This window comes from Nerophis lumbriciformis, linkage group LG13, assembly GCF_033978685.3.
Source record: "Nerophis lumbriciformis linkage group LG13, RoL_Nlum_v2.1, whole genome shotgun sequence".
Taxonomy (NCBI): domain Eukaryota; kingdom Metazoa; phylum Chordata; class Actinopteri; order Syngnathiformes; family Syngnathidae; genus Nerophis; species Nerophis lumbriciformis.
Window position 1 is genome coordinate 18747921 of NC_084560.2, and position 13787 is coordinate 18761707.

At 39.7% G+C, this 13787-nt stretch overlaps 1 protein-coding gene across 3 annotated transcripts in view; it reads right to left on the bottom strand.

The window, feature by feature from the left end:
* The window catches only part of LOC133613779 (dedicator of cytokinesis protein 9), a 307269-nt gene that overhangs the window by 214566 nt on the left and 78916 nt on the right, over positions 1-13787 (bottom strand). Inside the window, exon 1 of one of the 3 annotated variants that reach the window (XM_061971558.2) lies at positions 7174-7539. The exons of the other annotated variants lie outside the window; for them this stretch is intronic. Within the exon in view, the coding sequence (XP_061827542.1) occupies positions 7174-7344 (171 nt within the window). The 5' untranslated portion in view covers positions 7345-7539. Of the gene's footprint in view, positions 1-7173; positions 7540-13787 lie in introns of those variants that run through there. 3 annotated transcript variants of the gene reach the window in all.

Below are 13787 nucleotides of genomic sequence, written 5' to 3' on the forward strand. Positions count from 1 at the left end.
GTACAGGAACGTATCTAGTCGTATCTACTATGATTATGTCGATATTTTTTGGCATCAAAAATGTATATTATGTTTATAAACTCAGTAAATACGCCCCTGGACACATGAGGACTAAGACTGTGACCAATGTATGATCCTGTAACTACTTGGTATCGGATTGATACCCAAATTTGTGATATCCTCCAAAACTAATGTAAAGTATCCAAACAACAGAAGAATAAGTGATTATTACATTTTAACAGAAGTGTAGATAGAACATGTTGAAACAGAAAGTAAGCAGATATTAACAGTAAATGAACAAGTAGATTAATAATTCATTTTCTACCGCTTGTCCTTAATAATTTTGACACAATAATAGAATGATAAATGACACAATATGTTACTGCATACGTCAGCAGACTAATTAGGAGCATTTGTTTGTTTACTTACTAATAAAAGAGAAGTTGTCTTGTATGTTCACTATTTTATTTAAGAACAAACTTGCAATAAGAAACATATGCTTAATGCACCCTAAGATTTTTTGTTAAAATAAAGCCGATAATGAAATTTTTCGTGGTCTCCTTTATTTAGAAAAGTACCAAAAAGTACAGAAATACATTTTGGTACCGGTACCAAAATATTGGTATCGGGACAACACTGTACTGCACACTAAATGTGTTAATGACCATAATAAAGTGGCGCGCTGCCATTAAAGTTAAAGTTAAAGTTAAAGTACCAATTGTCATGTCTGTTGATCATGTTTTTGTTTGGCCATGTGCTGTTTGTTTTTTAGACTCTTTTTAGTTCCTGGTTGTGCACTCTTGTTTGTTTTGTTTCCATGACTACTCATTAGTTTCACCTGTCTCGCGTTTTGCACTCGCGCACCTGTCACTAATCATGTCGGTATAATTTAAGCTACCAGGCAGTCTGTCTGGCGACATCACCCTCTACACACCCTTGTTATTCATGCTGATGATCCATGCTGCTCTTTTTCATGCTCTTTTCTCATTCCAAGTAAGTTTTCTCTATTCATGCCATAGTTTGCAAGTTTTGTTTTATGTCCATAGTTATGCCTTTGTGCTAGTTTTGTTTTATTAGCCAAGTTTGTTCCACGCCTCGCGCGCACCTTTTGCTTTCACCTTTTGATAGATTAATTAGAAGATGTCATTAACTTCACGTCGTGTCCGGTCCGGTCCAGTCGCTTTGCACCATGGGAAAACAAACCACACCATAGTCCAAGTCCTGACACCCATGATAGTCACACACACACACTAGGTGTGGTGAAATGTGTCCTCTGCATTTGACCCATCACCCTTGATCACCCCTTGGGAGGTGAGGGGAGCAGTGTGCAGCAGCAGTGGCTGTGCCCGGGAATCATTTTTGGTGATTTAACCCCCAATTCTAACCTTTATTGTTGCAATAATTGAATATAAACACTCATACGGATTACTTTACTACGTATGCAAGTCTGCCTTGTGCGCCAAAGTTGATGGCATGCAGACCTAGCTTGGTATGTCTTCTACACCCCCCACACACATCTCATTAGTTGGTTCATTGAAAATAAAAGTGTCACAGGTTATTTGGGAAGCGCTACTCCCAAAACATGGGATGAAAGACATCTTTATCTGATTAAAAAAAAAAAACAGCAAATACTTCAGCCCTTCTCTGTCATTGGCCGTTCATACTTGGGAAGGTAATTTTGCATTTTTGTGAAAATACATCAAATAAAGATCAATACATCAATTGTTACTTACGCCAGTGTTTTTCAACCTTTTTTGAGCCAAGGCACATGTTTTGCATTGAAAAAATGCGGAGGCACACCACCAGCAGACATCATTAAAAAACAAAACTCAGTTGACAGTAAAAAGTCGTTGTCGCAATTGATGGATATGGATATGACTTTAAAGCATAACCAAGCATGCATCAATATAGCTCTTGTCTCAAAGTAGGTGTACTGTCACCACCTGTCACATCACCCTCTGACTTATTTGGACTTTTTTGCTGTTTTCCTGTATGTAGTGTTTTAGTTCTTGTCTTGCGCTCCTATTTTGGTAGTTTTTTCTCTTTTTTTGGTATTTTCCTGTAGCAGTTTCATGTCTTCTTTTGAGCGATATTTCCTGCATCTACTTTGTTTTAGCAATCAAGAATATTTCAGTTGTTTTTATCCTTCTTTGTGGGGACATTGTTGATTGTCATGTCATGTTCAGATGTACATTGTGGACGCCGTCTTTGCGCCACAGTAAGTCTTTGCTGTTGTCCAGCATCCTGTTTTTGTTTACTTAGTAGCCAGTTCAGTTTTAGTTTCGTTCTGCATAGCCTTCCCTAAGCTTCAATGCCTTTTCTTAGGGGCACTCACCTTTTGTTTATTTTTGGTTTAAGCATTAGATACCTTTTTACCTGCACACTTCCTCCCGCTGTTTCCGACAGCTACAAAGCAATTAGCTACCTGCTGCCACCTACTGATATGGAAGAGTATTACACGGTTACGCTGCCGAGCTCTAGACAGCACCGACACTCAACAACAACACATCATTTGCAGACTATAATTACTGGTTTGCAAAAAATATTTTTAACCCAAATAGGTGAAATTAGATAATCTCCCATGGCACACCAGACTGTATCTCACGGCACACTAGTATGGTTGAAAAACACTGACTTACGCCATTCCTGCCTTCATCTAAAGTGCATCCTTCTGCATGCATGACCTTTCACCTCATTATCTCTATTCTACACCCAGGCGATAATGACCTCCTGCAGTCAAAGAGAATTAAAAGGCCAAACTCAGCGGTTTATATCATCTTCTAAATCTGGCCTAATGGATTGCAAAGGTGCAAAGGATGGGTTCCGCAACATGAGAGAGTGACAACAGTGGTGAAATAATATGATGAGGAAAGCACGCTCCGTGCACACATTAAACTATTGATTAGTTAAGACTGCAGAATGCTGACAGGGGATTAATTGAACCCATCTGGATGATAAGACTATTCCCGAGGCTGGGGAGGCGACCGTGCCCTTGACCCAATTCCCGTCTCTCAGCCGGGGGCCAACGTCACTTGGTTTTCTGCTGATGAACCATCACGAGAGAGAAGACACATACTGTATTGTGAACGCACACACAACCAGAACACACACACACACACACACACAACCAGACAAGCTGGTACGGAGCAGCAGAAGCCCTGCCTGTCGCTTTTCAGATGAAGAGTGGTGATTGATTTCCGGCAGACACAGCGATCTCTGTCCCCTGACACGCCTCATCCTCATCTCTATGCCAGCCTCCTCATCCTCATCTCTATGCCAGCCCACAGAGGCTTTAACCAATGTAGTGCTCAGCAGGAAGGCAAGATCTGGCCTTCCTACTGCCCTATATTTCATACACTCACACTTTGCTATTGCTGTATCAGCAAGACATTTAATAATGAATGGTACTACGAAATTAAAATTCAACTTTTTTTTTTACTTTTGTCTTAAAGGCAAAGAAAACCGTCTGAATCATTTATGATACCGATGTTCTGCTATTTGCAGTTAAGGAAGTGGAACATAGATGCATGTTTTAAAAGATGCAATTAAGGCCACTTGCAGACTGGAATGAAATCTAGTACCGTATTTTTCTGACCATAAGTCCCAGTTTTTTCATAGTTTGGCCGGGCTCCAGTGCAACTTATATATGTTTTTTTCCTTCTTTATCATGCATTTTCGGCAGGTGCGACTTATACTCCGGTGCGACTTATAGTCCGAAAAATACGGTACAAGAACTGTATTAATAGAATTACTTTACAAAAGATAATGATGCTCAGTTGTTATTGGAACTGTCAAGGTGGTATTTATCTAAAAATATGTTAATTATTATAGCTCTAACGCTACAACAACAATACTGTAATAAACATGTAAGACAGTGGTACTGCGAATTTTGTAATCCCTCAAAATACAGTCGTGGTCAAAAGTTTACATACACTTGTAAATAATGTCATGGCTGTCTTGAGTTTCCAATAATTTCTATATCTCTTATTTTTTTGTGATAGAGTGATTGGAGCACATACTTGTTGGTCACAAAAAACATTCATGAAGTTTGGTTCTTTTATGAATTTATTATGGGTCTACTGAAAATGTGAGCAAATCTGCTGGGTCAAAAGTATACATACAGCAATGTTAATATTTGCTTACATGTCCCTTGGCAAGTTTCACTGCAATAAGGCGCTTTTGGTAGCCATCCACAAGCTTCTGCTTGAATTTGTGACCACTCCTCTTGACAAAATTGGTGCAGTTCAGCTAAATTTAATAATAATAATAATAATAATAATAATAATAATGAATTACATTTGTAACGCACTTTACATTTGTTAAAATCTCAAAGTGCTACAAAGTATAAAAATAAAAAAAATAAAAATAGAAAGTTAGAATATATAATAAAAAATTAAAATAGAAATGAAATCATGACACACACTAGATAAACACTAGATAAAACAGAAACATAGATAAAAATAGAAATAAAAGCATGAAAGCACTGGATAAAACAGATAAGCAAGCAGTGTATTTAAAAACAAGAAGGCAGAGAAATTAGATAAAAGCTGTGCTAAAAAGGTGGGTTTTTAGTCCCTTCTTAAAACGTTTGACCGACTGTGGTGCTCTAAGATGGTCGGGGAGAGCGTTCCAAAGTTCGGGAGCGGTCGAGCAGAAAGCCCGGCGGCCCATAGATTGTAACTTTGTCCTGATGGGTTTGAGGAGGTTAGTGTTTGAGGAGCTGAGGTTGCGGGTAGGAGGTTGAGGGGAAACTAGGTCCTTGAGGTAGGAGGGGGCGTTGCCGTAGATCATGGGTGTCGAACTCTGGCCCGCGGGCCAAATTTGGCCCGCCGTGTAATTTCACTTGGCCCTTGAGGCGATAACAAATTAACACTAGAGCTGGCCCGCCGATTATATTCAGCGGCGGTGCCGCGGTAACACCGCATTCACCGCTAATTCTCATACTTGCCAAACCTCCTGGGAGACTCTCAAATTTCAGTGCCCCTACCAAAAATCGTCACGTCTGCTTTTCACCCAGTCCAGCGAATGCTGGCCCAGTTACATAATATGTGCGGCTTCAGCACGCACACATACGTGAATGCAACGCATACCTGGCCAACAGCGGTACAGGTTACACTGACGGTGCCCGTATAAATAACTTTAACACTGTTAGAAATATACGCCACACTGTGAACCCACACCAAACAAGAATGACAAACACATTTTGGGAGAACATCCGCACCGTAACACAACATAAACACAACAAAACAAATACCCAGAATCCCTTGCAGCACTAACTCTTCCGGGCTGCAATATACACCCCCGCTACCCCCCCCTGACCCCCCTCCGTGCGTCGGTCGAGGTGGGCGGGGTTTGGTGTGTTGTCTGTGGTCTGTCTATCAGGGCCAACACCGATAGACAACATTCACACTCACATTCACACACTAGGGCCAATTTAGAGTTGCCAATCAACCTATCCCCAGGTGCATGTCTTTGGAGGCGGGAGGAAGCCGGAGTACCCGGAGGGAACCCACACAGTCACGGGGAGAACATGCAAACTCCACACAGAAAGATCCCGAGCGCAGGATCGAACCCAGGACCTTCGTATTATGAGGCAGACCCGCAATCTCGCTGCGACATCTGTCACCCCATTGATCGCTAGGTTTGATTCGGCTGATCTGGCTGGCTAGGCGGGTGTCCCCACTCACTATAAATACATTGAAAAATGTACACTAAATACCTGTAATTGGTATCGGTTAGGGATGTACGATAATGACTTTTTGCCGATATCCGATATTCCGATATTGTCCAACTCTTTAATTACCGATACCGATATCAACTGATACCGATATCAACCGATATATACAGTCGTGGAATTAACACATTATTAACACATTATTATGCCTAATTTGGACAACCAGGTATGGTGAAGATAAGGTACTTTTAAAAAAAAATTATAAAATAAAATAAGATAAATAAATTAAAAACATTTTTTTGAATAAAAAATAAAGTTATTAATGAAAATTTGTAAAATTAACTGTTAAAGGTTAGTACTATTGGTGGACCGGCAGCACGCACAATCATGTGTGCTTACGGACTGTATCCCATGCAGACTGTATTGATATATATTGATATATAATGTAGGAACCAGAATACTAATAACAGAAAGAAACAACCCTTTTGTGTGAATGAGTGTGAATGGGGGAGGGAGGTTTTTTGCGTTGGTGCACTAATTGTAAGTGTATCTTGTATTTTTTATGTTGATTTAATAAAATAAATAAATTAATAAAAAAATATTACTTTTTTTTTTTTCAAACGATACCGATAATAAAAGAAACGATACCTATAATTTCCAATATTACATTTTAACGCATTTATCGGTCAATATTATCGGACATCTCTAGTATCGGCATTGCTATCGGCCAATCGGCATTGGAATTGGCAGCAGAAATCCCTGAATGCAACATATTTAGCTTTCAGCTGACCTTTATGAAGGATTACTAACAAAAATCTAGATATCACTGTATAAGGCTCTCTGACAGTTTCACTTAAAACTCAACAAATGTATGACTTTTTGCTACATATCGTTTACACTGTGCAAGTGGTCACAACCTTGTGTCTGGTGGATAATACATCGTGGGATTAGAAATGCTGCAAATTGTAACTAATTTGTATTGATACAAATGTTTAATAGAAGGGCAAACCTTAGAAATATTTTCTGCTCAGTAGCCTTGTGGTTAGAGTGTCCGCCCTGAGATCGGTAGGTCGTGAGTTCAAACCCCGGCTCAGTCATACCCAAGACTATAAAAATGGAACCCATGACCTCCCTGCTTGGCACTCAGCATCAAGGGTTGGAATTGGGGGTTAAATCACCAAAAATGATTCCCACCACACCTAGTGTGTGTATGACAATCATTGGTACTTTAACTTTAATTTAGGATTGATTTGCAACACAGAAGCAAATTGACTAGAAAATGCATGGTTGTAGGCCCAACAAACACTTCATTCCAATACACAAGTCGATAAAAATGCTCGGTATAAGTTGGTATATTCAAAAAACCCCAACGGCTCAACAAAAACAAACTAAAAGAACTCTTAAGTCAAAAGTAACCAATAAATGAAGAATAAAAATGAGTACTACGTTGCAGCACTATACACTTGTAAGCACTCCTGTGCGGAGACACATGTACACACCTTAAGCACTCTCAGTGTGGGCAAAACACGCGACTCCCGCCGACTCAGCGCTCGCTCAACCTCAGACGGCCCGATGGGCTCAGCAGCTCCTTTACAGATGTAACCGCTACAGTTCCTCTCTAAGACAGTTCGCAGCCCATCCAGGACGACCGTACTGGTGGTGCACCCCATTCCTTCGGGTCCAAACGGGCATCAGTCAAGAGAGCCTGCTCATGACCCGCTTTTGCCGCTTTTGCCCGGCTCTTTCCTGATCCATGCTCTGACCCTGCGATCCACCACTTCTGACCCAGGGAGGGAGCGCCGCAGTCCGGGCGCAAAGCTTCAGAATGGCGAGACGAAAAAGAGAAGAACGGCCAGAGAATAAATATATGCACGGAGAGAGAACAGCCCCTGCTGTATTTGCTCGCCTCTCCACTCTGTGCAGGCAGGAATAAGCCAGTCAGCGGGCGAGATGCGGCGAGTGAGAGAGCAAGTGAGGATGAGCAGAGGACAAGGGATGGGAGGGATGAAGGATACTAAACAAGCCGTGCAGCAGCTTCCGTGCTGAACTTACACAGAACATGTACCGGTATATGTTTTGCCACTTTAGTCCCTATAACCATTGTGTTTTCCCAATTGTCCTTCTAATAACTAATCATTAGGATGCTTTGCATCATTCATTTTTTTTAACAAACTAGTGGAATTTGAACTCTTGTGTGCCACGGCTCTTCTTTGAAATCACATGAGTGAATATGAAATAAATGGGTTACAGCAAATGCGACCTTATATCCAGAGGGAGAGTTTGCGCCTGTGCACAGGCAAACAGCAATATGGCTGAATGCTTTTCTAGTTCAGCTGAGCGGTCGAGGCCAATGGAGTGAGTCTCATTGAATTGATGGTGAACACAATCAGTCAGCTGCCTAAACGAGTCGGAATATAATATGAACGCCAACCATTTTTTTTTACATGATAACTGGGGATGTCCGATAATGGCTTTTTGACGATATCCGATATTCCGATATTGTCCAACTCCTTAATTACCGATACCGATATCAACCGATATATACAGTCGTGGAATTAACACATTATTATGCCTAATTTGGACAACCAGGTATGGTGAAGATAAGGTACTTTTAAAAAAAATTAATAAAATAAAACAAGATAAATAAATTAAAAACATGTTCTTGAATAAAAAAGAAAGTAAAACAATATAAAAACAGTTACATAGAAACTAGTAATTAATGAAAATTAGTAAAATTAACTATTAAAGGTTAGTACTATTAGTGGACCAGCAGCACGCACAATCATGTGTGCTTACGGACTGTATCCCTTGCAGACTGTATTGATATATATTGATAAATAATGTAGGAACCAGAATATTAATAACAGAAAGAAACAACCCTTTTGTGTGAATGAGTGTAAATGGGGGAGGAAGGTTTTTTGGGTTTGTGCACTAATTGTAAGTGTATCTTGTGTTTTTTATGTTGATTTAATAAAAATAAAAAAATAAATAAAAAAACGATACCGATAATAAAAAAACGATACCGATAATTTCCGATATTACATTTTAACGCATTTATCGGCCGATATTATCGGACATCTCTAATGATAACATTACCTTACTTAAAGGGGAACTGCACTTTTTTTTGGAATGTTACCTATCGTTTACAATCATAATGTAGGACAAGAAGACACTTTTTTTTTTAATGCATTCTAACTCGTAAATAAACGTATCTAAACTTCCGCTTATAATGGAGTCGATGGGAGGTCCTTATTTCGCCCCTGTTTTTCAACCTTTTTTGAGCCAAGGCACATTTTTTGCGTTGAAAAAATCCGGAGGCACACCACCAGCAGAAATCATTAAAAAACGAAACTCGGTTGACAGTAAAAAGTTGTTGTCGCGATTGTTGGATATGACTTTAAACCATAACCAAGCATGCATCAATATAGCTCTTGTCTCAAAGTAGGTGTACTGTCACCGCCTGTCACATAACGCCCGGATTTATTTTGAGGTTTTTTTGCCGTTTTCCTGTATGTAGTGTTTTAGTTCTTGTCTTGCGCTCCTATTTTGGTGGCTTTTTCTCTTTTTTTGGTATTTTCCTGTAGCAGTTTCATGTCTTCCTTTGAGCCATATTTCCCGCATCTACTTTGTTTTAGCGATCAAGAATATTTCAGTTGTTTTTATCCTTCTTTGTGGGGACATTGTTGATTGTCATGTCATGTTCGGATATACATTGTGGACGCCGTCTTTGCTCCACAGTAAGTCTTTGCTGTCGTCCAGCATTCTGTTTTTGTTTACTTTGTAGTCAGTTCGGTTTTAGTTTCGTTCTGCATAGCCTTCCCTAAGCTTCAATGCCTTTTTTTAGGGGCACTCACCTTTTGTTTATTTTTGGTTTAAGCATTAGACACCTTTTTACCTGCACACTGCCTCCCGCTGTTTCCGACATCTACAAAGCAATTAGCTACCGGCTGCCACCTACTGATATGGAAGAGTATTACACGGTTACTCTGCCGATCTCTAGACAGCGCAGACACTCAACAACAACACATCATTTGCAGACTATAATTATTGGTTTGTAAAAAATATTATTAACCCAAATACGTGAAATTAGATCATCTCCCACAGCACACCAGACTGGTTGAATAACTGTTCTAAATAACCATCCAAAAACCGCCAAAAATACTCCATTTACATTTTGTGACCTAAATATTAACCTAGTATTAGTGATATTGTTCTAAGCGCTAACACAGACAAACTATTTTAGCGGCGCCGTGATCACAGTGAGCTAACTAGCTTGTGTGGCTATGTGGACATCATCGGCTGATGAGCTGCTTCCTCACCTCGGTATTTGTGAAAGTTATTCTGTATCATAAAAATTGCCTCTCACCTTGATAGTAGAAGGATGAGGACAAAATCCAACAAGTTGGGTCAATTTTAGTATCGAATTTAAACTTGGTTTAACCCCTCTGTTTTTCTTCATCAAGACTCAGGATTATGAGTAATTCTTAATCCTAACGGGAAGGTATCAACAACCCGTCAGTCGGCATCACAGCAGCCATTGTACAGTAAGTGATGTTTCATTATATTTGTTGGCTTTCTTGAAGTCTGCAATGAGTGGTAATCAGGGATAAGCTTAAAATGAGCAAAATGCGTAAATACTAAATGTTATTATGAATGTGCTTGTTACTCCTGTCATGTGGCCATTGCGTTGCTCGTCCTGTCTTTTGTTTGCAGTTGCCCTTATTTGGAGTTCCTGGGCAGAGCCACTGCAACACACCTGGGGACAATTCCAATTAGGCCAGCTCTTAAACTCTGGACCGAGACGTGCTCGATGCCACATTATTTTCTTTGCCTTCCCCTGTGTCGTGCACGTCTCCTCGTCTCTGCTGCCTTCCTAATAGCACGTATTCTCCCAAAGACTTCTTGTTGAACTTTAACCAGTAAGCTTGGCTTTTTATTTGCCCTTTGTTTCCTTTGCTACTTTGTTATGGCCTTTTGTCATTGGCAACTTTCAGTTGTACTTTTTACCACTACCTGTAGTGTGCTTTTTGTTATTCATTAAAATAAGTGTTCATGGTTCATCCCGTCTACTCTGTCTCTGCTTTGGGGTCCGACTTCTGGCTTACCGCCAACCACAGCAACTCCATTCCAATTATACTTACAGTGTGCATAAAAACCTTGATGGAGGTGTTTAGATGTTTTTTTAACGCTTTACAGGCAGACTCCCAAAGGCTCAATTGTAAGCAGACTTTTGCTCACATTTATTTGCTATTTAGAATGCGTAAAACAAAGAAAAACATATGTCTTCTTGTCTTACAAAGGGATTGTGAATGAAACTCCAAAAAAGTGCAGACACCTGCTGACCAAACACAGTAAAGAAATAGTAGGAGTTAAAGACCTTGGGCTGAGATCAGGTGCTACTTCATCACAAACTGGCTGCTCTGCTAAGAATACAGATATATCAAAAGCAGAGCAACCATAATTTCAACAATTGGAAAGACATGCACCTGGGGATAGGTTGATTTACAGACTTACAGCGTGTGGAGCAGACAGCGTCCACAAAGTACATCCGAAACCTGACATGACAATCAACAATGTCCCAGCAAAGGAGGACAGCGACAACTTAAATAGTCTTGATTGCTAAAACAAAGCAGATGCGGGGAATAGCGCTCACGACAGACATGAAACTGCTATAGGAAAATATCAACAAAACAGGAAAAGCCACCAAAATAGGAGCGCAAGACAAGAACTAAACTACACACAGGAAGACACCAAAAAACTTCAAATAAGTCAGGGCGTGATGTGACAGGTGGTGACAGTACACCTACTTTTAGACAAGAGCTATATTGATGCATGCTTGGTTATGGTTTAAATTCATATCCAACACTTGCGAGAACAAATTATTTTTGTCAGTATCGACTGCTGAGTTTCATTTTTGTCATGTTTTCTGCTGGTGGTGTGCCTCCGCATTTTTTCAATGAAAAAAATGTGCCTTGGCTCAAAAACAGTTGAAAAACACTAGTTTAGGCAATATAGTTTGATCCCCATTTGTTGCATCGTTAGCAGCCTTTTGCTAGCATTTTGTAATGTTTAGAATGCTCAAAAAAAGAATGATGTGTGTTCTCGTTTCACGTAAGAATTGTAAACAATGTACGAAAAATTCCCAAAAAAGTGCAGTTGCATGCACGGTTCATTTTATGCACCAGTAATAAAACATGGTAACACTTTAGTATGGAGAACATATTCACCATTAATTAGTTGCTTATTAACATGCAAATTAGTAAAATATTGGCTCTTAACTAGTCATTATTAAGTACTTATTAATGCTTTATTCGGCATCGCCTTATTATAACCCTAACCCTCTAACCCTGACCCTAACCCTAACCAAATAAGTCTAAATTAAGTCTTTATTACTTAAAATATGTTCCCCGAGTGTCCAAATAACTCTAAATGAAGTCTTTGTTACTTAGAATATGTTCCCCTAGTGTCCAAATAACTCTAAATGTAGTCTTTGTTACTTAGAATATGTTCCCTTAGTGTCCAAATAACTCTAAATTAAGTCTTTGTTACTTAGAATATGTTCCCTTAGTGTCCAAATAACTCTAAATTAAGTCTTTGTTACTTAGAATATGTTCCCCTAGTGTCCAAATAACTCTAAATTAAGTCTTTGTTACTTAGAATATGTTCCCCATACTAAAGTGTTACCAAAAACATATAACTTTGTCTTGAATTTGAAAAATATATATATATATATATATATATATATTTTCCACTAAGGAAGGGTTCGGTGAATGCACATATGAAACTGGTGGGGTTCAGTACCGCCAACAAGGTTAAGAAACACTGGTCTAAATGTATCCGTGGCCAGCACCCACAAATAAATGAATGAATGAATGGGAAACACTGTTATGATTTTGTATTACAGAGTATAAGTAAGTTCGACCCAACTCTCTCGTTTGAGTCACACATTAAGAGTGTTACTAAAACGGCCTTCTTTCATCTCCGTAATATCGCTAAAATACGTTCCATTTTGTCCACTAGCGACGCTGAGATCATTATTCATGCGTTCGCTACGTCTCGTCTCGATTACTGTAACATGTTAATTTCGGGTCTCCCTAAGTCTAGCATTGAAAGATTACAGTTGGTACAAAATGTGGCTGCTAGACTTTTGACAAGAACAAGAAAGTTTGATCATATTAGGACTATACTGGCTCACCTGCACTGGCTTCCTGTGCACTTAAGATGTGACTTTAAGGTTTTACTACTTACGTATAAAATACTACACGATCTAGCTCCATCCTATCTGGCTGATTGTATTGTACCATATGTCCCGGCAAGAAATCTGCGTTCAAAGAACTTATTAGTGATTCCCAGGGCCAAAAAAAAGTATGCGGGCTATAGAGCGTTTTCTATTGGGGCTCCAGTACTCTGGAATGCCCTCCCGGTAACAGTTAGAGATGCTACCTCAGTAGAAGCATTTAAGTCCCATCTTAAAACTCATTTGCATACTCTAGCCTTTAAATAGACTACCCTTTTAGACCAGTTGATCTGCCGTTTCTTTTCTGCTCTGCCCCCCTCTCCTTCGTGGAGAAGGGGGCAGATTCGGTGGGGGGACGTCTCTACGCTGCTGACTTGTCTTCGCTCAAGATGATCCCCTGCTGGCCCCACTATGGACTGGACTCTCACTATTATGTTAGATCCACTATGGACTGGACTCTCACTGTTATGTTGGATCCACTATGGACTGGACTCTCACTACTATGTTAAATCCACTATGGACTTGACTCTCACAATATTATGCTAGATCCACTATGGAATGGACTCCCACTATTGTGTTAGATCCACTATGGACTGGACTCTCACACTATTATGTTAGATCCAATATGGACTGGACTCTCACAATATTATGCTAGATCCACTATGGACTGGAGTCTCACTATTATGTTAGATCCAATATGGACTGGACTCCCACTATTGTGTTAGATCCACTATGGACTGGACTCTCACACTATTATGTTAGATCCAATATGGACTGGACTCCCACTATTGTGTTAGATCCACTATGGACTGGACTCTCACACTATTATGTTAGATCCAATATGGACTGGACTCTCACAATATTATGCTAGATCCA